The 23,572-nt window shown below is 34.6% G+C and overlaps 1 protein-coding gene and 1 pseudogene across 2 annotated transcripts in view; both read right to left on the bottom strand.

The window, feature by feature from the left end:
- Nucleotides 1-23,572, bottom strand: part of PDE3A (phosphodiesterase 3A) — a 343,776-nt gene that overhangs the window by 12,585 nt on the left and 307,619 nt on the right. For both annotated transcript variants that reach the window (XM_037845708.1, XM_037845709.1), the window contains 8 exons: nucleotides 23,125-23,210; nucleotides 20,430-20,584; nucleotides 18,905-19,042; nucleotides 13,293-13,404; nucleotides 5,493-5,606; nucleotides 5,142-5,341; nucleotides 3,250-3,453; nucleotides 2,411-2,566 (listed from right to left, as the gene is read on the bottom strand). In XM_037845708.1, coding sequence (XP_037701636.1) covers nucleotides 2,411-2,566; nucleotides 3,250-3,453; nucleotides 5,142-5,341; nucleotides 5,493-5,606; nucleotides 13,293-13,404; nucleotides 18,905-19,042; nucleotides 20,430-20,584; nucleotides 23,125-23,210 — 1,165 coding nt within the window. The remainder of the gene's footprint in view (nucleotides 1-2,410; nucleotides 2,567-3,249; nucleotides 3,454-5,141; nucleotides 5,342-5,492; nucleotides 5,607-13,292; nucleotides 13,405-18,904; nucleotides 19,043-20,429; nucleotides 20,585-23,124; nucleotides 23,211-23,572) is intronic.
- On the bottom strand, nucleotides 1,202-1,935 carry LOC119541602 (annotated as a pseudogene).

The following is a 23,572-nucleotide window of genomic DNA, read 5'->3' on the forward strand; positions in this document are numbered from 1 at the left end:
CTTTTTCTCTTTTTTCATCTTTCACTTTATTTCTTGTCTGGAGTAATGAAAAGTTTCTAAAAATTGAACAAAAATTAAGTGTGACGGATGCACAGCTGTATGAGGGTACCCAGGGGCAAGTGATTGTACACTTTGGATCTTTGGATAATTGTATGGTATCTGAACAATCTCAACAACAACAACAACAAAAATAAATAAATGGGAAGGATTCACTCAAAAAAAAAAAAAAAAGAAATGGTTCTTAATGTCTTAGTTGATGATAAATCTTATCATACTACTCAGAGTCCCTTATGTCTTAGAATATAAATGCAGTTTAAAACGTAGTGTCTGGAAAACTGATCAAACAAACATATAATCTATCATGGTTCCTTTTTTGCCCTTGGCTGCCAGTAAGCATAAAATAATTTATTGTTTAATAAAGTCGCCACATTATCCCAGATTTGGGTCGAATTATTCCTTTTTTTAACTATATGTTTAATGGCATTATTGTAAAAGTGTTTTTATTTTGAATGGCTTCAACTCTTTCTGAAAAAACAAACGAGACTGCAAACCAGAAGATAACCAGAAAAATTAATGAAGGAAATACACCAAAATATCCAAAAATGGTTATGCCTATATAGTGGGATTCTACATACATGTTTTATTTTTCTTTACATTTCTTCTGCATTTCAAATATTTCAGGAATGATTAGGAACTAATCCCATTGCTAGGAAAGGCAATGCATTACTTTTTAAAAAGCAAAAATCTTTTACTGTAGACATGAATCCTGTCTATAACACTCATAAAGGTTCTCTCTAATCTCTGTTTAAATATGTTCAGTGGCAGGCATTTATTACTTCATATAGTAGCTCATCCTAATTTTGGACACCTTTAATAATAAAAATTTCTTTCTGACATTGACCTGAAACCCCATAACTTCTGTAGATTGTTCAAAGTCATGCCTTTTTAGGGAATAGGGAGGGAACTAACATTTCTATAAGAGTTAACTAACCCTATGTTAAGTATTTCATATAATCTATCTTCTTTAATCTTTATAACAATATAAAGATAAACCTAAACCTAAATTTGTAGTCCCTTAAGTATCTGAAGACAAATTATTATATCACCCGTTTTCCCAGTGTAAATATAATTTCCTTCATGTCTTTTTTTTTTGAAAATAAGTTTTTTTAATACTGAAATTTTTGTTAATATTTCTTACATTTCACAAAACATCTTTTGTTGACATTCTACAAATGATACCATCCAATACTGTCCTAATACTTTCTTCTTGTGAGGAAAGTTTGTAGATCTTTTTGACTTCTGTAACATTTGTTATTTCAGGAAGATTTTTCAGAGAAATATGATAACCACCTACTTGAGATATTAGATATTCTTGATTTATTTGTTTTTCTCCCTCTTCAGTGTAAACAATTAGGACTGAAGTGTCATTTGCTGAGATACCAAATTTTTTCAAAGCCTCAGAAATATTATTTGGGGAAAGGCTGAAAATAATTTCAGTAGATAGAGTCCTTGTCTTCATTTTTCCCAGTTTGTAGACATGAACTGCTTTGTTTTCTGCCACAAGTATCTGAAGTGGATCGACAATCACTGCAGGATTTATTAATGAACCATCAATGGCACCTTCCATGGCTTTTTGTCTCAACTCTCCAGCATTTTTTTTACATCTTTAAATAAGAGAAGAGTTACTCTGCATTCAGGAAATAGCTCCAGCTGATGTGTTAACTGCACTTCATAGATAAGTAGGATTCTATTGCACAAAACGTCGGGTCCCTGGTCCGTCTGGGATCCTTCATATCCTTTTATGTCATTTGCTCATGCTCCAGTACCTCAATATCCTTCTTAAGGTCTTCAGTTTACAGTTCTGAACACAATGCTTCAGATGGAATCTGATCAGTGTAGGGTAAGGTTGGGAGGGTCACCCCATGCTTACAGCATTGTGGTAGGTTTCTGGCAGTCTGTTGACTCTCACGTTATCATTCCAAATAAAATTCCTGCCTTTTTCTTTTTAGCTTTCATATATTGCTGCTATTGACTCAGAAAAGCAAATGAAGTTAATCTGAGATACATTTCTCCATATAAACTTAAACTAGCATGTATTTTAAAAAAGAAATCTACAAAAGAACAATATTTCAAGGATTTTCCTAATGTCTCACTAAGTCCTTCCATTATCCAAATCTTCTTCCTCCAAAATGCTTGCAAATAACTCAACCTTAGAGCTCTATGGTTATAATTTAGTCTAGTCCTTACCAAGCCATTTTCTAGCCTCTGATCAAAATTGGCAAGTGCATTTTCTGATAAAAGTATGGATATGAAAAAGTGTGATCACAATTTTGGAAGCTTTTGGGAACTCTGGTGAATTCATGAGCACCCCAGTATAGATTAAGAGAGATTAAACAGTTAAGTTTGTTACCTGTTCATAAAATTCATTGACAATACCCTCTGTCCACTGAAGATGGAGTTCTTTACATTTGGCTGGCCCGTTGATATCAGCCAACTTTATACACATTTGACAAACCAGCAGGCGGTCATTTTCATTTGTCCAATCTATTCCAACCTCATCATTTACCTGTTTCAGGGGCAAAGTTAAAATGTGTTTTGCCTCAGTGAAAACAAATTTTGAAAAGGAGAGTAAACAATAGAATACTTACTGTCTTCCTACCATGTGGTGATCAGAATACCAAGCACTGAGGAACTTCTTGGCTATTTAATATAATGTTATTGGCTTGTATAAATTAATAGTAAAATAGCTCATCAAAAAAGTAAAATAATAAATAGTGGATAAAATATGTAATTATCAATTATGGTATTGATCAGTAAATGATAGCAGATGTTAACAATTACCATTAAAAGGATGTAGCTACAAATTATTTTCTTCAATTAACATCTGGGATTTATGTTCGCTTTATGAATGCTTGCTTCACACTTATGACCTTTACTACTGCCAGATAATTTATGTTATCACACCATAGAGATGAGAGCAAATTAAATCAACAAAAAAAGTTAGAATTTTATTTTTCCTCTGTAGCACAAATTATAATATACACACAGAGCACCTCAATTTCTTGGGTTTCTAGATTGGGACCTGCAACTATATAGCCTATATATTTGCAATTGATTAAACCATTTTATTTCTTTTTATTTTCACATTTGACATGTATGAGTTGATAGGATAGAGTTGAGTTCAATGCTTTTGTTCCACAGCATCTCTTAATGTGACCATAAAATGAAGACTAATACAAATCTAGTTACCTTGGCATTAAGTTTGGCTACAAAGTCAAAGTGTTTCTTCAGGTCAGTGGCCAAAATTGCTTCAATGACAAGGAAACGGAAATGCTTAAATTCCACATGGTCGAGGTTAACTAAGAAATTATACTCTGGCCGGGACATGAAAAGATTCCATGCAGCAGCTGCATGATGGTTCTCCAAAACTGAACGATCATTATATAGCACCGCCTAGGCAAATAAGGAAGAGAGTTAAGTACTCAAATTTTTAAGTGAAAAAAAAAGAATCACAAAATACAATTTGCAATGCTTTTGAAATTTCTTTCTTTTTCAAAGAACTCAGAAATATGTGGCTTCTGGTTATGAAGGATTACTAATTCTATACATTTGACTGTTGATTACTTTTATTTTAGTTTATCCTAAGATAAATTTCCTTTCCTTGTAACTTTATTTCAAATTCTTGCAAGTGAAGAGCATTAACCTATCTGAATAGAATTGGCTTTTTTTTTCAGGTTTATTTGCAGGGCACATGTATTTAAGCATAAAATACGTGACGTATATGTGTGTATATATATATTACGTGTATATATATATATAAAACGTATATATATGACATATTGGCATATATATATCCCAATATCCCAAGAAGATATCTCAGTTACTTTCTGCTTCTAGGCATAAAATTTACCTTCTTTTAGCTAAATATATGTAACTAATAAAGATGAATGGAATTACTAAGGACCTCACAATTCATAACATTCTCACTCTACAATCAGCCATGTATGTGTCACTTTCTCTCTAGTAATTGAGAATATACAGTGTTTACTTATTTGGAATTCTCTAATAATTTTGAAGGAAGCTTGAAGACTAGTGTGTGAAATAGGATACCAGGGTGGGGGAAGGCATAAGAATTAAAAGGAAAGCCTAAGCACATGAAAATTAATATAGGGATAAGTAAAAACATATAGACCTGTAGGAAAATCTGAACAGTAAATGGTGCTGGCCTAGAGATTTGCCTATCTTCAGGGAAAATAACTCTGTATATGAAAGAAACATTTAGGGAAAATAGCTCTATATAGATTAGAAGAATATTCTAGACTAGTCTACAGGAGAGACTGCAGAAATGGATGGGAAGGGGTAAAAGACAAAAAGCCAACAAGAAAAAAAAAAAAAGCAAATACGGTACCAAATTGGCCTCTAGATCCTCTATAAAGAAGAATAGAGGATCTTTGGATGTTTAATAACCTGGGTCCATCTGCTTAAAATCAGGTGAAGAGACCTGAGTTTGATTATATAGAAATTTCTAGATATTTAGTGATTAATTTTCAACTTAGATTTAAATATTAATTAAAAAGAACTTCTTTAAAGTTATTCATTCTTGGAATCTATCTTTAGATTAAAAATTTCCCTCAAACAAATTAAATTGATTTTTAATTCCTGTTAACCAATAGACATGCTATAAGACTCATGATTGTTGTAATGAATGTATTTCAAAGGAATGGAATTTATATACAAAGAATTCTTACATCTCTAAAAGTCCAAGAAAGATTTTTGCTTTATTTTTGTTTGCTTTTTCTAAGATTTGTTTTTTTTTAAATCTTTTCAGAAAGGGACTTTGTGTAAGTTGGATTTTCTTTCTTGAGGAGATTCCTTAATACTAATTCAAGTAGTTCCTCCTAAGAAGAAATTGAAAAGGAATTGCCAAGGAAGATAAAGAAAGCTACATGCCTGCCTGTATTTTAGAACAAACCTAGGCATCTTTTCAGAATTAGCGTGGTCTCTGAGGATTTTATCCTATGATTAAAAAATTTGGCTTCTATTTACTTGGTGTCTATTATAAATCAAATTAAAAAAAATCATTTTCTTTGGAAAAATATCTACATTGAATTATTCCTCCCAGTCAAAACGTAAAGACTTACCTGAGGAGCACTAGTTGCAACCAGAAAAGCGTTCGTCCTTCCAGGGTGATCGTAATCATGCATGGCTGCGGCCACATATAGCGCCATCAGCTCCAAGGCAGGGATGTTTCCAGACAGACAGCCATATTTATCATCGGGTACATTATACATTTTTGAGAATACATATCCCATATGTCCATGTGTAAATCCACTGTCAGAATCTGAGAGGAAAAAATGTAAGCAACAGAAATTAAACATATCTATGAAACTCTCATTTGCCTTGGCTTTCTTTTTAAAACAACAGGAAAAGTAAAACCCAAACACTTTAGTTCCCATGTTTCACAAGGGAACACAGACGCACTTAATAAATACCTGAATCACTTGCGGATCCATGATCATTAATCACAGTAGAGAGGCCTGGAATAGGCTGAGTAGTAAGATACCAAACCGCATGTAAGACATCGGTGGCATGGATTCTGTTATGATCTGTAACCAATGCAAAGGAATTACCTTTAAATTGTGAACTCTGGAGTACAAGGACTAAGAGTGCCATCTACTGGATAAACAGTTTAGTCCTAACATTTTAATACCTCAGCTAAAAGCCAGCCAAACTTGCTAGGACAAATAGTCTTTGATTACTCTTCTATAACCCCATAATATCCACAGTAACAAGAACAATCAACATTCATTATGCATGCAGATGTCTGAGGTGGAAAAATCTATGTCCAGAAACCTATATATACAGAAAATTCACTATGTGAAACAACTACAATGTTTACACTTGTACTTATTTCCATGCTCCTGTAGAACATTATGATATACTTCCAACTTAGGTCAGTCAGACCAATGGTTCATACTACTCAATATTCCATCTCTGACAAATGGCACCCAAATATAATCTGTGAATAGAACACAGTACTATTCTGGATTAAATTTAAAACACTCTAATCAAACTGAATAATGCATTTTAAATATGTAGATTAAATTCACAAAGCAAAATCTAAAACCTAACTCAAGTATGTTCTCTGATCTGAAAATTCGAATTTGGGAATACTGTTCCAGGAAATATAGAAAATTGAAACCTCTTTGTACAATAATGTAGGGAGATGAACCATTTGGAAGACCAAAAATTATGGAAATAGTCAATCTCCCTGGTTATAATGCCATTAACATGGGGACGAGTTCTATTTTATGCTTGTGGTTCAACTTCTATCAAACTCTGACCAAACTCTTTCTGGTGAAAATTCTTCTAAATACTTCTTTTACCAGCTCCTCCATAATACTTCATTGCTTGGTATGCTTTACCACAAATGTACTAACTTCATACATTTTATTTCTACTAACTATGATAGCTTCCTTTTCCAATATAATACATTAATTTTCTGAATAAATCTCAACAGAAGAGGAGAAGAGAGAAAGAAAAGAGAACAGAAAAGGAGGAAAATGGGAATTTGAGAGAAACACTTGTTTCTGGTCCAGGTCAGGGAAGAAAGAAAAACCCATGGTATCTGTGGAGCTGGAAGCACCCAGGTACAGTGTGGGCAAATGGTGCCTGCTCTGCTGCTTTTCTGCCAACTCCTAGGAGTTAGCTTTTAAGTGATCACAGGTGGCTCCTATGCTACTGCTAGAGGTTAACACTGCTATTATATAGTACTTCAAAGAGTGATTTTATTAAAATTGGGATCTATATCACAATGTGCAGAAAATCGCAAGCGATTCAAGACAATTATCTTTTATGTCTGTGCCTGTGCCTTGTACAAACTTGAATATGCCAGAATTCTCTGTGCTTGGGACAGATCTGGTTTTGTCTCTACTATTTATTATCCATGTTACTGTGGGTGAGATACTTAAAGTACTAATTCTCGTTTCCTTATCTTAAAGATATGGGAATAATAATAGTGCCTATTTCATAGTAAAAGTGTGGGGATTACATAAAGGGATATATTGTAAGGTGACACACAGTAAACTTGTGATTGTTTTAGCAGTGTTATTGAGATATATTCACATACCATACAATTCATCTAAGGTGTACAATCAATGACTTTTAGTATAATCAGAGTTGTGCATTCATCATCACAATCAATTTTAGAACATTTTCCTTACTCCAAAAAGAAAAACTCCATACCCCTTAGCAGTCACCTCTCAACCCCTCTATCCTTCCCCAGACCCACATAACCACTAATTCCGTCTCTATAGATTTATTTATATTTAAAGAGGACTAAAATATTACTGGTAACTATAGTCCATAGTTTGTATTAGCTGTATTTTTTCCCATGCATCACCCTGTTGTTAACACCTTGTAATAGTGGCATATATTTGTTATAGTTCATGAAAAAACTTTCTTATATCTGTACTATTCACCACAGACATAATCCACAACAGGGTTCACTGTATTATACAGTTCCATGTTTTATCCCCTAGCTTTTCTTCTAGTAACATACATGACCTAAAACTATGCCTTTTATCCACATTCACGCACATAATTCAGCGCTGTTACTTATACTCATAGTAATGTGCTATCATCACTTCTATCCATTTCCAAACATTAAAAATCAACCTAGATAGAAATTCTTCACAAATTAAGCATCAGCTCCCATTCTCTACTGCCATTCTATCTCCTGGTAACCTATATTCTAGATTCTAACTTTGAGTTTGCTTATTATACTTAGTTCACATTGGTGAGATCGTAAAATATTTGTCCTTTTGCGTCCGGCTTTTCTCAACATAATGTCCTCCGGATTCATCCATGTTGTCACGCACATCTGGACTTCATTCTTTCTTACTGCTAAATAATATTCCATCATAGGTATATACCACATTTTGTTTATCCATTCATAGATTGATGGGCACTCGGGTTGCTTCCACCTTTTGGCAATTGTGAATAATGCTGCTGTGAACATTGGTGTGCAAATGTCTGTTCGCTTCCCTGATTTCAGTTCTTCTAGAAATATACCAAGTAGTAGGGTTGCCAGGATCATATGGCAATTCTATACTTAGATTACTAAGAAAACGCCAAACTGTCTTCCACAGACATTTTACATTCCTTTCAGCAGTGAATGAGTGTTTCTCTTTCTCCATATACAGTCTAACATTTGCAGCTTTCTGTTATTTTGATAATGGCCATGCTAGTAGGTGTGAAGTGATAACTCACTGTGGTTTTGATTTACATTTCTCTCATAGCTAGTGATGTTGAGCATCTTTTCATGTGTGCTTTGGCCACTGCATTTCCTCTTTGGAAAAATATCTATTCAAGTTTTTTGCCATTTTTTAATTGGCTATTTGTCTTTTCATTGTTGCATTGTAGGATTTCTTTATATTCTGGATATTAAACCCTTATCAGATATATGGTTTCCAAATATTTTCTCCTGTAAGCTTGCACTTCAATGCTACATATTATTCGCATAAAAAATTGCTGCCTGTTCACAAGATGATAAACTGGAACAGATCACCAGTTCTCTCCAAAAAGTAATGTTGCACCTGCAAGGATAGTACAGAATAGCTAAAATAAAAGCTAGTCTAAGCCCCTGGGGTGACAAAAGGCAGCGGTGATCTGGTATAGAAGAAAATGGCAGTCTGGGCAGAGGATGGCACTGTTGGGGGATATGCTGGCGCTTCTGAGTTAAGTTCTTTTCTCTTTCCTGGTTGCAAGTTTAATACATGCATTTAACTACCATTACCATTACCATTGCAAGTCAGAAAAACCCAAGCACGAGCGAAACATTAGAAGGTGGATGGGGTAGTGGTATCAGGGTGCTGCTAGAGCCTGGGTGGGTAAAGAATGGATAAGAAGTACAGATGAACTTGAAACTCCTGAGCTTTACTGCTCTTTGTCCTGGCCCCACCCCACAGTACAGGGCCAGACACCTTTACAGGTGATTTTTACAAACTTTCAAGTACAAACAATGCTATCTAAGTTACGTAGTTCAGCAAATAAAAAAAGAAGGAAGACTGCCAAACTAATTTTATGAAGCTAGTATAATCGAGTAAAAAACTAGATAAAGACAACATATGAAAAAAAAAGTTACACACCCCTTTTGCTTATGATTATAGGTTCATAAGTCCAAATAAAGACAATAGCTAAACAAATCTAACTTTACTTAAATACATACGTCTAGGTATGTGGGTATATATACAGGAGAATTACACTATCACCAATTGCTTAAGCAGAGTGGAAAATAATCTGCCTTGTAAGCAGGCAATAACATATTTCTTTTTAAAAAATTTGCTTTGCATCTATTGGGGATTGAATCATGCCCTCCACAAAAGCTGTGTTTAGGTCCCAACCCCTGGTGTGGGTGTGAAGCCCTTGGTAAACAGGACCTCTGAAGTTGTTTTCCTTACGGTGACCCAAACGGAATGAGGCTGGGCCTTCGCCCAGTATGGCTGAAGCCTTAGAGGGAAGGAAATTGGACACAGAGGGTGAGGCCATGGGGAGCAGCTGGAAGTGGGAAGTCAACAGAACCCTGAAGACAAAGGAGATGCTGCTATGTGCATTAACGTGTGACAGAAAAGCCAAGAATTCCCCAAATTGCTGGACAGTCAGAAGATACTGACCCTGGGAGGAAGCTTCTAGCTTCTGAAACCATAAGCCAATAAATTCCTGTTGGTAAGCCAACCCAGTGAATGGTATTTGTTTTACCATTTTAGCGTTTGTTTTAGCAGCATCTATGATGTACAAGTATTGTGTCGAGTGCTGCACTAACACATCACACATCCTTCCTCTTTCCCAGAGCCTGTCCATCTCTCTCTTCTGTCTTGATACACTGGTTTTCTCAACTTTCACCTTATCCCTTAAACACAGAGATGAAATGAGCTGGTATGGAGGGTTGGAGTTGTATGTAGAATTTGTAGATTTTTAGACCCAAATTTGCAAATTTTCTATTCAAAATTCTGTCTCTGCTTCTAAGTATTATAGAGGGAAAGAACTAAAGTGACACTTTAAATATTTTCTTATTTATAATACAGCTAATACTGCAATACTTCTGTTCCTCTAGCTTGTACCATGTCACCTCAATATGTAGTTTTACAAATGGTGGCACATCATAAATAGATTAATTGAACTGAACTAAATGCAGACTGGACAAGACTACTCTCATCTCTGCCATTAGATAGTTACATGGGTACAGGTACTTCTGAGGCAGTTTCCCCATCTCTCAAACTCAAAGAATAAGAATGACAAGTGTTAAGAAGAATGTATTTTGGGGATGACAGTCTTTGAAAATAGAAAATGCACTCTAAAAAATAACTTTTAGTCCATGAAGAATATGACCTGATGATTCACCTTCTTTTCTAACCAAAATGGCCACTCTTTTGAAAGGGACTGTAAACAATATTAAACATATTTATCTCCCTGTGCAATTAGGTATCAATTATACCTTAATTTATCCTAATCCTTATTGAACAATTTTTTTTTAAATCACACTTCTAACAGGGAATTGTCTATATTTATTATCTTACTATCTGTCTATATTTATTTGTATTTATTATCTTACTATCTGTCTATATTTATTATCTTACTATCTCCCCCCCCCATATATATATATGAGACTCTAACCTAGATTCTTCAAATTTTAGTCAGAGTTCTGGTTACAAATTTAAAAGCTTTCACATTCCCCTCTTCTCTTGAAAATTATTAAAGATGTGACCAGAACTCAAATAAAAAATTTAATTCTAATATTTTAGATCATCTAATATTAAAGGCAATCTAATCCCATGTTTACTTTGGTTGCTCTTTACACTTTTTCCAACTAATTATGGATTTTTTAGATAAATCCATTAGAAATATAGTTTCCTGGGAGTAAATTACTAGACATGCAGCAAATTACTGTGCATGCTAATTATAATTAATATGAAAAATTTTAATTAATATCCGTATTAGTTTAAATTTACAACTCCAGCACATATGAGGTATTACTATTTAAATGTTATCACCAAGCAACTAAAGCTTTCCTGTGAGAAAATGTAAGTAAACTTCCTTAGGTACAGTGTCTGGGATTTCTAACAGAACAAGCAGTTTTATTATAACAATTTTTTTTTCTACACAGAATGAATTAGAATCCATTACTTCAAGAGAAACAAATGCAAAAATGTAACAAGAAAGAAAAAAACTTAAGAAAATGTAAAAATAATAAAGTTTAGAATCTGGCATTTTATACTTAAATACTGGTCACTTTTCCCTATAAGTCAATTATAGACTGTTCAGTGAAAAGTTAGTTGTATTAATGGAGTCTAGCATCAGTTTGAATTAAATGTATCTTGACTATGGCTAATTATTTCACTAAAATACATTTGGAAAATTTAGAGAAAAGTTAGTTGTATTAATGGAGTCAAATATCAATCTGAATTAAATGCAACTTGACTATGGCTGATTATATCACGAAAATACATTCGGAAATAAAACACCGATATGGAAATTTAGTCTGGTGACTAGTGTTCCTGTACGTTTTCAGTGGCCTGCTTTCCATAAAAGCTTATTTATGTAACTTCTTAATATCTGAGAAATCACTAACACATACGTCAATCACTGGCATCCAACCAGTGTTGGCCCTGGGAAAACTCTATTAAGAAAGCAAGGCTTATCTTGAGATCCTTTCAGATTGCCCCCTTTCCATATGTCTTCCAGCTTCCATGACTGCATCAGCCAGACTTTCCCAAGAGGCTCAGTGCTCTTAAACACCCCTCTTCCCTATACTAACTATTGTATTTTGGTCCCAAATTCTCCAACAAATCTCATTTTTAGAATCAATTCTTCATTCTACTTTCCTATTACATACCACTGGCTGTGCACTTTCATTCTAATGGAGCATGTGGGTGGCTTTCTGAAAGATATGTTAATATTGGATGACTAGGTTGCTGTGCTACTCCCTTCTGGAAATACCTGTGCTTTATCTGCATCCATATAATTTTTATTTAACTTCAGTTCTTTGCAAGTATAAAAGGAGGTGGGGTTGTAAAGCCCAAGACACAAAAATCAAGTTAAAACTGTAGAGTTAAAACAGGAAGAGGTTGAAATGAGATGAAAAATATTTTGTTTTAGTGACTTAAAACATTTTGAAATGAATGAAAACCTTTTTTATAAAAGACAGATTTTAAGGTCTTATTTTAATATCAAAATATCAAAAAATGTCAAGATTTAAATACACTTCTAAGAAAAGCATTCATTTATTCACTCAGCATATATTTAAACTAATACAAAAAATCTCTGTTTAACACTTCTTTTCTGAGCCTTCTCTTCCTTTCACTTCTAAGTGACAAGTACTAACCAATGTATTATGTTTGACAATTTTTCTTAATATGTATTGATTCCCTTGAATACTTTGTGATTGCTACACATTTTCACAACTTCCATGGTTGGACCAAAGGATATTTCCACCAGTTACACACATTTTGTTGCATGCAGGACAATTCTACCTGTGTGCTCCGATGATACCTACATGTCATCATCATATCTGATGATGTTGCGTATTGAAAATTTAACAAATCTGTATTCTAATTCTCTCATTATTATAAAACAGCAGACTTATTCTCACTATACTCAAAGTTCATAGGCTTGGACCCTTGATGGTGTTCACTTCTTGGGTCTTCACATTTGCCTTTTAAAAAATCTTTCCAATCATTTTTCCATAATCACTTGAAAATGTCTTTTCTTTTCCATTTTATTAATCAGATCACTTTCTTCATGCCCCTCTACCCCCAGCCTGGCTTATCTTATACTGAGAAAACTTCAGTATTTCGTGATTTAAATAGGTACTTGTCAAACTCCAGAACGAAAGTCGAATTCACCCAATGAAAGAGGCAGAATATAAAATAAACAAAAAATATTAATTATGTGTCTATCAAAAACTTAATGGCACTTACTATGTGCAAGGCACTAATATAACCTCTTTAAAATTACTACCTCATTTGACCCTCATAGGAAGCCTATGAAGGAGTTATTATGATTCCCATTTTATGGATTAAGAATGAGGCCTGTAGAGATTAAATAAGACTCAGGGTCACACAGCTTATAAGTGAAGGGGCCAGGATTCTAAAGAAAATCCTGTCTCCTCATCTGGCTATATTGAATATCTACAATATGTAAGTCTGAGTAAGAGGCTAATGATGCAACAGCCCATTACTCAAGCAAATTCAACAGACTGTAACAGTATTATTTCACAAATGCCATATACTTACATGGAATATCCCTGTATCCAATCTCTAATGCATGAAAATAATTCATAAATTCCCTAACTGGGATTTTAAATGCTTCGAAGAGGCCCATGTCTTCAAAAAGTCTGTATGATACCTATAAAAGAGAAAGACAAAACCTTATAAAACATCTCAGAATATGTGTTAGATGTAAAAAGAAAAATGGAAACATAAGTGTACATTCCATCAACCATATTAATTTACTGCCAGTAGAGCACACCTACTAGAAACAACAGATCACGTATGTATTGAAGAACTCCATGTGCCTATCCCTTGTTCCTGAGCACGAGGGGTTTATAATCTATATCTAAGGGTAGAGACTAAACATACATTCAGGAAACAATAAACCAATAACTCAGTATACAATATAGCAAAATTGTGCCTAAAAGAGCACAAAATTGTGTGTTGTATCAATAACCAGAGTCTGATACATACTGACATGCTAATTGTATGGTATACATCATAAGCACTAAATAAAGAATGAGCGAAAACAAGCTTTAATTTGGACTAATTTTGTTCAGAAAGATTTCCGGCAGATGAGAAAGGCTTTGAATTGTGCCTTAAGTGAATGATAAGGGGAGAGAATGAAGGGAGAGAGGGAAAGGCTTGATTTGTCTAACGTATACATATAGAGAGAGAGAAAGAGAGAGAGAAAAAAGATTTATTCTAAACCATTATAAATAACAATGCCTAAACTGTTTTCCCCACTTATCTTCTCTCTTCCTCCCCTGTATATCTATTCTCCTCCCAATTACTTCCACAGCTCTGGTGATGTGAATCAAGTGAACACTACTGGATGTAATTGGCACATTTGACATGTAAACGATGGAGAAAGAAAAAACAATGAAGGAAAGAAAAGAAGATAATGGGGGAAGACATGGTTATTCATGTGGCAGAAAGGCACACAGCACCATTTAAAATTGGTGTTACTTCATGTCTTCAAGGCATAGTGCTGGTTATAGTTCAGGAGACTTCAGGAAAGAACTACTCAACATTTTTATTATTTGCATTCCTTCTTAAAATTCTTTTGAAATATTTCCTCCAAATCTTTGATACATCACGTCATAGTTAAATGTTTATCTTTTGTTTCTGCATTCTGTTCAAACTGACTAATATTGTTTGATTATATATTCACTGCTTAATAGTAATATACGTTATACATACACATACATCCCTAAAACAAGGACTCTCTCATTCGGCATACAACTATTGAGTTCCTACTGTGTAAGAGACAATTTTCTATGTGTGTGGCATATATAAGTGATCAAAAAAATCTCTTCCTTCATGGAGCTTTTGATCTAGCAGAAGAGGACAGTAAATAACAGCCATAATAAATGAGTAAGTTATACTCAATGTCAGAAGGTGATAAATCACATGGGAAAAGGAAAAGTGGAGCAGGGGTGGAGACTTGGGAGCACAGGGAGGGCATGGTAGTTGTCATCTTAAATGAGGTGGTGAGAGTAGGCATATTCAGGAAGTGACATTTGAGCAAAGTGTTGAAGGAAGTGTGGAGTGAACTACACGGATATCTAAGAAAAGACATTTCCATGAAAAGGAAACAGCCGGTGCAAAAGCCCTGATTTATACTTGGTATATTCAAGAAACTGCAATATGGCCAGAGTGGCTAAAACACAATGAATGAGGACAGGAGTAGGAATTTAAAGAGAGGTAACTGTGGGGCAACGGTTGGAAGCTAGATTGTGCATTTTAAGGTCTTTTTTTTTCCACCCTGAGTGGGACAGGAAGCTATTGGAGAGGCTGGAACAGAGAAGTGGTGTTATTTGACTTATGATTAAAAAAAAGGAGCACTCTAGCTGCTGGTTAAGAACAGGTTGTAAAATATATTCATCTCAACTTCTGTGTGCTTTTCTTCACTCTGACTGGCACTTGTATTTATTTTGTCCTTTTTCTGTGTAACATAATATCCCTAGCTCCTCTCTTTAAAAATGCAGCAGAAAGTGATGTTTGTGGTTTCTGTCATATTTCAAGCTATTTCACCTCACAGTTGCCTCTTCTATATTAAAATTGCTTTAGACTACATTTGAGTTGTTTATAAGCATCTGGGATATTTAACTATGAGTATTACTTCAATAATAGCAGCAGCAGCAGCATTTACCCAAACCCAAACCCCTATAGCATTTAATAAATGAGAGGTTTTCACTAAGTACTTCACATATATTAATTCTTACATATAATTAATCCTCACAAACACCTAATGAGATAGGTACTGTTAATTACTGACTGACATTTGAAAGCAGAGGAAACTGAGACATAAATGAGTCAAGTGACTTGTCCAAGATCACACAGCTAACGCATATCAGAGCCAGAAATCAAGCCAAGGATCTTGGCTTCAGATTTTGTACTCTTAACTGCTTCAAATCCTAGTACCATTATTTGAAAAGCAATATTACGAGGATTGCAAGTAGCTAACATTTCTCTACTTAAACCATCCAACTCAAAAACAACAAAAATAGGAAAAAATAAGACAACACCAGTTTCATTAAGAAGCTGTTAAAATAAAGTACCAATAATTTTGTATGATGATGGTAATTCCAAGCTCATCAACAAAGAAAAGACACCCTCAAGCAAGGGTTAAGGTGACTATAAAAAGTAAACATTATTCCAAAATCTGAAGCATGTCTTTTAAAATTTGTTAAAATAAACATGACAATTACCAAAAAGGCAAACAGTTTATTGAGGCTGAGGAGGCATTTCCATTGCACGTATCTCTCTAAAAATCTTTTGAAATGAGACTTTTTCTGTATAGTTTCAGCCGAAAGGTGATTTTGTGGAATGTCCACATTAATTCATTTCAGCTGTCCTAAAGTTTTACTAAGGCAAAAGAAAAAATATGCCCTCCCATAATCAAAATTCCATTATTTTTGTGCTTGTAAACTCAAAATCAAAGAAATAAAACCCATAAAGTTTTACTTAGCAAGGAAAAAGACAGTGCATTTTTTCAAAGTTTAATATTTTGCAAATTGGGAAAGTAAACAGCGCCATAATTACAATCATGTACAAACATAATCCTTTTTTTTTTGAAAGAGGACTGGAACAAAAAGATATATAAATGTATTTACCTGAAGTCTGTTAATTATCTATACTTTTCCTAATGTCCTCTTGCCTTGCAAAACTCTTAGAAAACATTTTGTCACAGAAATTCAAGGTGAACTAAATATCTGCCAGTGTATTTAGCACTCTTGTCACTTATGCTGCAAAACCAACTGCTATAGGGACCACCTTTTAATCTTTTCAGACTTCTCATCTGGAGAGTTTCAAGACACATAATAGGTGGATATGTTTTATGGGGAGCTGAGAAGCCACTGAACTGAGCCTGGGCTTCTAATGTGGATAGATCTGCATCGGAAACCCAGGTCCAATATTTACTAGATGACTTTGGGAGAATGGTATTTCCTCTTTAACCCTTTCTTCTTCTTCTGTAAAATAGAGATTTTAAAAATGCCTGCACCAAAGTAACTATGAAGATTAAATTGAAGGATTTGGTGGAATCTGTGACATATATATGAAATTCACATTCGTGTGAGATTTTTCTCTTCTTAACAGGGAACATATTGTAAATGAAGAGAAAGATGACTTCCTGGTCCACAGCCACGTCCTGTGGCTCTATTCAGGCTCGTCTCCAGGAAAGGATTTCTCTCTTAGAGTCCTGTCTGTAACGGATTTCAGAACAAAGAATACAAAATATCCATGATGAGCCCTCAGGAGTAAAGCTATGGAGTATTGAATAAAACGACCGCCCTTAAACCTATCCTCATTATCAGCTAGCACAAAAGAGATTGCTTAGCACTGAGGAGAATGGAAGAAAAGAGGAATGGGATTATTAACTCTTAATAAATGTGCAAGAACTGTCATTCTATTGCTGAACAGCATGAGTCTAGCAGAGGCAAAGACTGCATATTATTTAGAGTTTGTAATTATTCTTAACTTCATATTCATTCCATCAATAAATTTAACATACTCTTTCATATGTACCAAGTGGAACTGACATTATTTTGTCCTGTATCTATTTCCGTACTAGACCAGAAAAGTTCCTTCAGGATGAGGAGCTATTTCTCTCCTTGAACGTTATACTAGTTCTCCGTGTCTGTGGAACTGAACTTCTCCTTTTAACTTCTCCCTTCAAACCTTCATGGATCAGGAATCCTCACCCTGAAGCTTGCACACTCAGACACTTGTTGAGAGGTCTGAAGAAAGGCTGTCTCAGTGTTACACTGATTTCCTCTTTCAGGGTTTTGGAAAGAAGTGTAAGTGGTCCTAATCTTGGTTGAGTCTTGCATTTTTACCCTATGCATTAGATGAACATGTTTGGTAGCCTTTAGTATCTCTGCTGCGAGTGTTATTCAAATCTTTAAGAACTCACCTAATACATTTAAAAATAAATTGATAAAAAAATACTGTATCATTTCTTTTGAATGACTGAGTGTGTGTTTGTATAGGTACTTGACAATACAGCAAATCCATCATTTTGATTTGTTTGTTTTTTGGAGGACAAGAACGTTCAAATTCCTTATATGTGTACAAATTTTCTTTCTCCCTCAAGGAAATAAACATTTCTTTATTTGGGAAGCCTTGAAAGTACTTTAGCTTAAAAGAAAAACAAAAACGAAAACAAAAACGCTGTTATGTGGTAGCAGTTCTCGTTCTGTACTTCTTATAGTAAATAAAGGTGTTTTTCATATCAAAAAATATGGAGAATTATATTTGATGTGTTTTCACAGCATTTGGGGGAGGGAATATTCTTCTGCATATCTTATTTTTGATAGAGCCTAAGCAGTAGAATAGTCAACAGTTAAAAATATAGCCATGGAAATAATTATAGACAAAAAGTGTTTATACTTTCTAAAATAATCAGTTTTCTTCCTTTTAGGGCTTGTGTAAGCTTTTCTTTTGCCATCTTCTATGACTTTTAAATTGTTTGGCAATTTTGCTTTTGCACCCACCCTACCTCTTGACTTTAAAAAACGCATATCTTAATTATAGAATATGATTTTCTATTCACTTGAGAATTCCAACTTCTTTTGTTAATCTCATCACCAAGGAAATTGTGGAATGTTCTGAGATAAGATTTCCTTTCTCCACACAACACCCATACACAGGTGTTAACAATCTACATAGGTTTAAGCAACTGAGGAATTGTTTTTTTCTACATTTAAAGTCATATGTTGGTGCAGAGTTTCTGTCTGGGGTGATGGCAAAGTTTTGGTAATGGACAGTGGTGATGGTAACACAACATTGTGAATGTAATTAACACCACTGAACTACGTATCTGAATGTGGTTAAAAAGGGAAATTTTAGGTGATAATATGTTGCTAGAACAAAAGTTAAAAAGAAAAAACTAGCATAGTACTGTTCAACACAAAGAGTGAACCCTAATGTAATCTATGAACTATAGCTAATAGTATATTATAATATTCTCTCATCATTTGTAACAAAGGTACCATACTGATGCAAAATGTTAAATATGAGGGCAGGTATAAGGGAACTCTGTATTTTGTGCATGATCTTTCTGCAAATCTACAACTTCTCTAATAAAAAAATAACTTATAAAAAGTCATATGTATGAGTGCATTTCTTACCTGACTAAGAATACGGCCACATTTTCTTCCTATCTTTTCCACCAAATCAAAAATTGGAAAATTCCACGCATTTAGCTGCTCCATAATTGAGTCCAGGTTATCCATGACAAGAGGTTCAGGAGCAAGAATTGGTTTGTCCTGTAATTAGGATTAAAATATTTTAATGTCATGCAGCTTTTCTGCAAAGCAATTTGTGTTTTTAGTTCAATTTAGCAAGTGATGTTACCTGAAATAAATGACTTAAAATTTCAAAGTGAAAGAGTGATCTTAAAAAAAAAAAAAGAATAAGTCAAGATGAACAACACACTGTCCTCAATCTAGGAGAAAAGTGCTCGGGGAACTTTCTCTTGTTTGGAGCTTGCATATCACTGGTTCGTACACCGTGCTGAAAAAGTAGATGCTTCTGCCCTAAGTTAACACAACTGCTTTGTGGTTTAGTGCAGAGTTTTTAAACAAAGATTCATGCAAAGACTTCAGAGCACTTTGAAATTGCACGTAAATTTCTCTTTAGATGTTTATTTTTGTGGGACAAGGGGTTCTTGGCTTATGTGGGATTCTCAAAAGAAATCCACAAGTGGAGAGGAGGAGCTAATCACCCCCTAATTCTTACTGGTCTAACTGTTATTAACGCTTCAGAATTCGTATTAATTCTGTGGAATGACAACTGCTACATTTTTCAAGGATTTAAATTTAATACATGTGATCAATTGCTTCTTGAAAAACATGCAAGTAAATGTAAAGACAAATCATAACTAGTCCTAAAGGAGAACACTTTTAAGAGTACACTCACCAAGGGAAAAAAAAAAAAAGATAAGTTCCATATTAAAATGATTTTATCTAACAATCTATTTGATTTAAATGTATAAAAGGCAAACGTGAAAGATAAATGATAATAGCAGCAATTGGTAATCACATAATAGGCAACTATTTTTCATTTGCTGCCTCCCCCAAATTAATTTGACTCAAATGGATGCTTTCATCTTCTTTAAATGAATCCATCATGCACAAAACACATCATCATTAAAGAATATCTTAACAGAGCAAGTGGCGATATAAACCTGTTTTATGTAAAAAGGAAAACAAGTATTGCTTGTTTTCCATATCAAGGATGTGCTCAAGAAAAACCCACAGAACCCTACAGGCAACAAGAGAAATGTAAAATAAATGAAATGTATACTTATTTATATCTATAGATACTACATCATTTAATATATTGTTTACTGAATGAAATAATTCATTTTTCCTACAGGTAGCTGCACTTTTCAGGTTAGTTCAGAAATATATCTATTCATTTGTGGAGATGAATACTTAACATGTTTAATTACCAAATATAGACCCATTAAGAGGCCAATAAGGCTCAGATGAGAAAAACTCTATTGGTAATTATGAATAGGCTACAGTACACATGTGGTCCAAATGAAATATGTCTTTAAGTCTAATGATTCAGGAATGTACTGCTAAGCCAATCTCTATAATAGATGTCAATTTCTCAGGTAAATGAGAGAATTAAGTGGTATGGGGCTACCAGGAATATCATGGTCTCAGGAGTGTAGGTGCTGCAAGCTGACTCTTTCCTCAGAGGTCCCCTGGGGCACTCGGACTCATCTTCATTCTGTACAATATCACTGCTATCACTGTTGTTATTGGTTTCATAATCAGAGGTAACTTGAGCTGTGTCATCTGCAATAGAAAGGGAACAGCTTATTTTGAGACCTGTAATGGGGAAAGGAGTTTCATTTAAGCAGGTTTTCCGGAAATGCTTATGGTAAAAACAAAGTTTAGGGAAATACTGCTTTCATGAATTTATACATCAAGAATATAGAATTGTAGCATGGGAAAACACGTTTTTTAACCCAAAAAAAGATATAGGAGTTATGACCTGTGAGATATGAAATTTAATAAGTTTTGGATCAATAGTTCATGTGTTTTTAAAATCCTATGACTTTGTATTTCTTTTTCCTCTATTCCTCTTCAGCACACTAAACCGTCAAGTAGCTGACTTGATAGTTACTAAGACATTAATTCTAGAATGGGTTCACAGGTGGGAGAAATTGAGTGGACATATTACGAACAAAGTGGTCTGTAGAGCATGAAGTGATGGGATGTGCTTAAGATCCCGGGGAGGTCTGTGTATCCAATACAGTTCCCTTGGAGTTTGCAACTTTCTTCCTCAACTGCTCCCTCTGTGGTCTCCTGTTTGAGTCAGTCATAAACTGTGCCTCCTAAATGATCATTCTGATAATACCAAGTGTCTAAAGAACATGCTTCTGGGGCAAAGATCTTAAGCAGCATCATAGCTGGATAAGGTACCTAAATCAAAATTACTGAGTGCTTGCTATGTGCCTAGTACCACTTGAAGAACTATCTATCTTTAATCCACTCAGCAATCCTATGAGGCAGATGTTACTGTCTTAATATCATCCTTCGTTTGCAGATAGGAAACTAAGGCACGGAAAGGATGAGTAAATTGCCCAAGGTCACACAGCTGGTAAATGTTGCCTCCAGAACCTGAACCCAGGAATTCTGACCTTAGTTCCTCTTTTCTTTACTTTTGATGAAATCTAGTATTATTTTATGTTTATTGCTTTCCATGCTCTAGGAAACCTCTGCATTCCCCAAGTTACCAAGACATTATTCTGCATTTTCTTCCAGAAGCTTTACTGTTTTAGCATTTAGGTCTATGTTCCATCTAAGAATAATATTTGAAATAGTGTGAGGTAGGGGGTGAGGTTCACTTTTTTCCAACACTATTTATTGAAAGGCTTATCCTTTCCCAGTTGGATTGCTTTGGCATCTTTGCTGAAAATCTAATGACTGTGGAGGGGAAGGTCTAGTTTGGGGCTTACTGATCTACTTTCCAATCCTTATGCCAGTAACACACTGTCTTTATTCCTGTGGCTTAAGTCTTGAAGTAGGTAACAACTTTATTAGTAACTAACTTCGTTCTTTTTCAAGACTGCTTTGGATATTCTAGTTTGTTGCATATCATCCATTTTTAAAATGATTTTTCTTAAGTTGCTAGTGAATAATAGCTTTTGTTAAGAAATCTATTCCAATCAGAAGCATCTTTCAGGACTTTTCCAAAGACCCATCCTTCTCATGCAACTGCTTCTATTTTAGAATTACATACAGCATGAAAATGTAAATGGCAAGTTTCAATCCAGAATCTATATGGAAAAAGAAAGCCAAATGTGGGCCTCGAGAAGCCACACTCAAAGGCCACAGCTCTACATGAGAACATAAAGGTGATAAGAAATACACTCCTTATTCTTTCATCCCAATAGAATCAGAGAAGATCAGAGACACAGACAAGGGACTACTCTGAGTCTTCAGAGATGCTACATCATCAGATGATGGCACACACAGAACACTCCTTTTGATTTTTTCCTTGCCTATATCCTACAGCACAACCCTTTCATAGGCAATAAAAAATTAATGATGAAATAATTCCAGGTAGCTCTGTCACACTGAAGTCTACAGATGATAGAAATAATTTTTCCACCCTTTTGCACTTACAGTCCTAACAAAAGTCCTTAGATCTCCATCAATAAAAATAAAATAATAGTTATTAAAGTAATAGCAGCAACCACTAATTACAGTGATCCAGCTACTATATATACTAAGCACTTTACAGGCTTTAAGTAATTCAATTCCCACAACAATCATTGTGGTAGGTACTATTATCCCAATTCTACAGAGGAAGGAATTGAGGCATTGAGATTAAGATTACAAACTGGTAAGTAGAATCAGGATGTGAATCAGGGCATTTGGCTCCCACACTTGTGTTTTTAACCTCTCCACAATACTGCTTCAAGTAAAAACTGAGCTCACAGTGACAGAAGCAAGTTTTCTGAGGGTTGCAATTAAGACCTCCATAGATGATGCTAAAATGGATGACTCTCCAATGTCTGTGCAGCAAATAAAGTAAAACTTCTATACTGTTCTTTATGTTTTATAAAATGGCCTTTCATTTTTTTGTAGAAAACAAAAACAAAAACATTTGGGTATAGATGTAGGGAAATACTTTGGACAGCTTTGTACCAAAATTTTACTGGTGATTAAATCTAGGTGACCGGATTATGGATGATTTTCATGTTCCTCCTGGTGTTTTTAAATTCACAATTTTAAAGATTAGGAACATATGGTACTTTCTTGATCAGGTAAAAAATCAGTACAGTGACTTCCATTTTGAGAAACAGAATTCAAACCAAAGGAATTACCCGTTCTGCATGGTGTCCGAGGGTCCGTACTGTTTCTCTCCAGTGGTCTATCCACAGGACTCCCCTGTGAATTCGGTCTGCCGCAGCTGAGAAATATTGGAGCATCTGTAAGTACAACCTTCTCTTTTCATAAAAGCACAGGCACACACCATTTATGTGTACATTAAGATACTAAGATAGATGACAATAATCAAATTATTCTGCCTTCTACTTCCTTGTTTCTTGGAAAAACTTCAATTTGTTTTATATAAGGATGCTGATATGCCTTATACCATTTTCATTTTGTGAGAGAATGATCAATGAAAAGAGTCAGAAATTCTTTCGACTCTCCACCTCCTCCTCCACAGTCAAGACCATATTGGAGGTAAAATTCCTGGCAACATTTTGTTATATTATTTAGAGAATACTGAGATAGGCTGCTATCTATAATCGTGATTTTGGAAGAGTG

This window comes from Choloepus didactylus, chromosome 8 (genome assembly GCF_015220235.1).
Source record: "Choloepus didactylus isolate mChoDid1 chromosome 8, mChoDid1.pri, whole genome shotgun sequence".
Taxonomy (NCBI): Eukaryota; Metazoa; Chordata; class Mammalia; order Pilosa; family Megalonychidae; genus Choloepus; species Choloepus didactylus.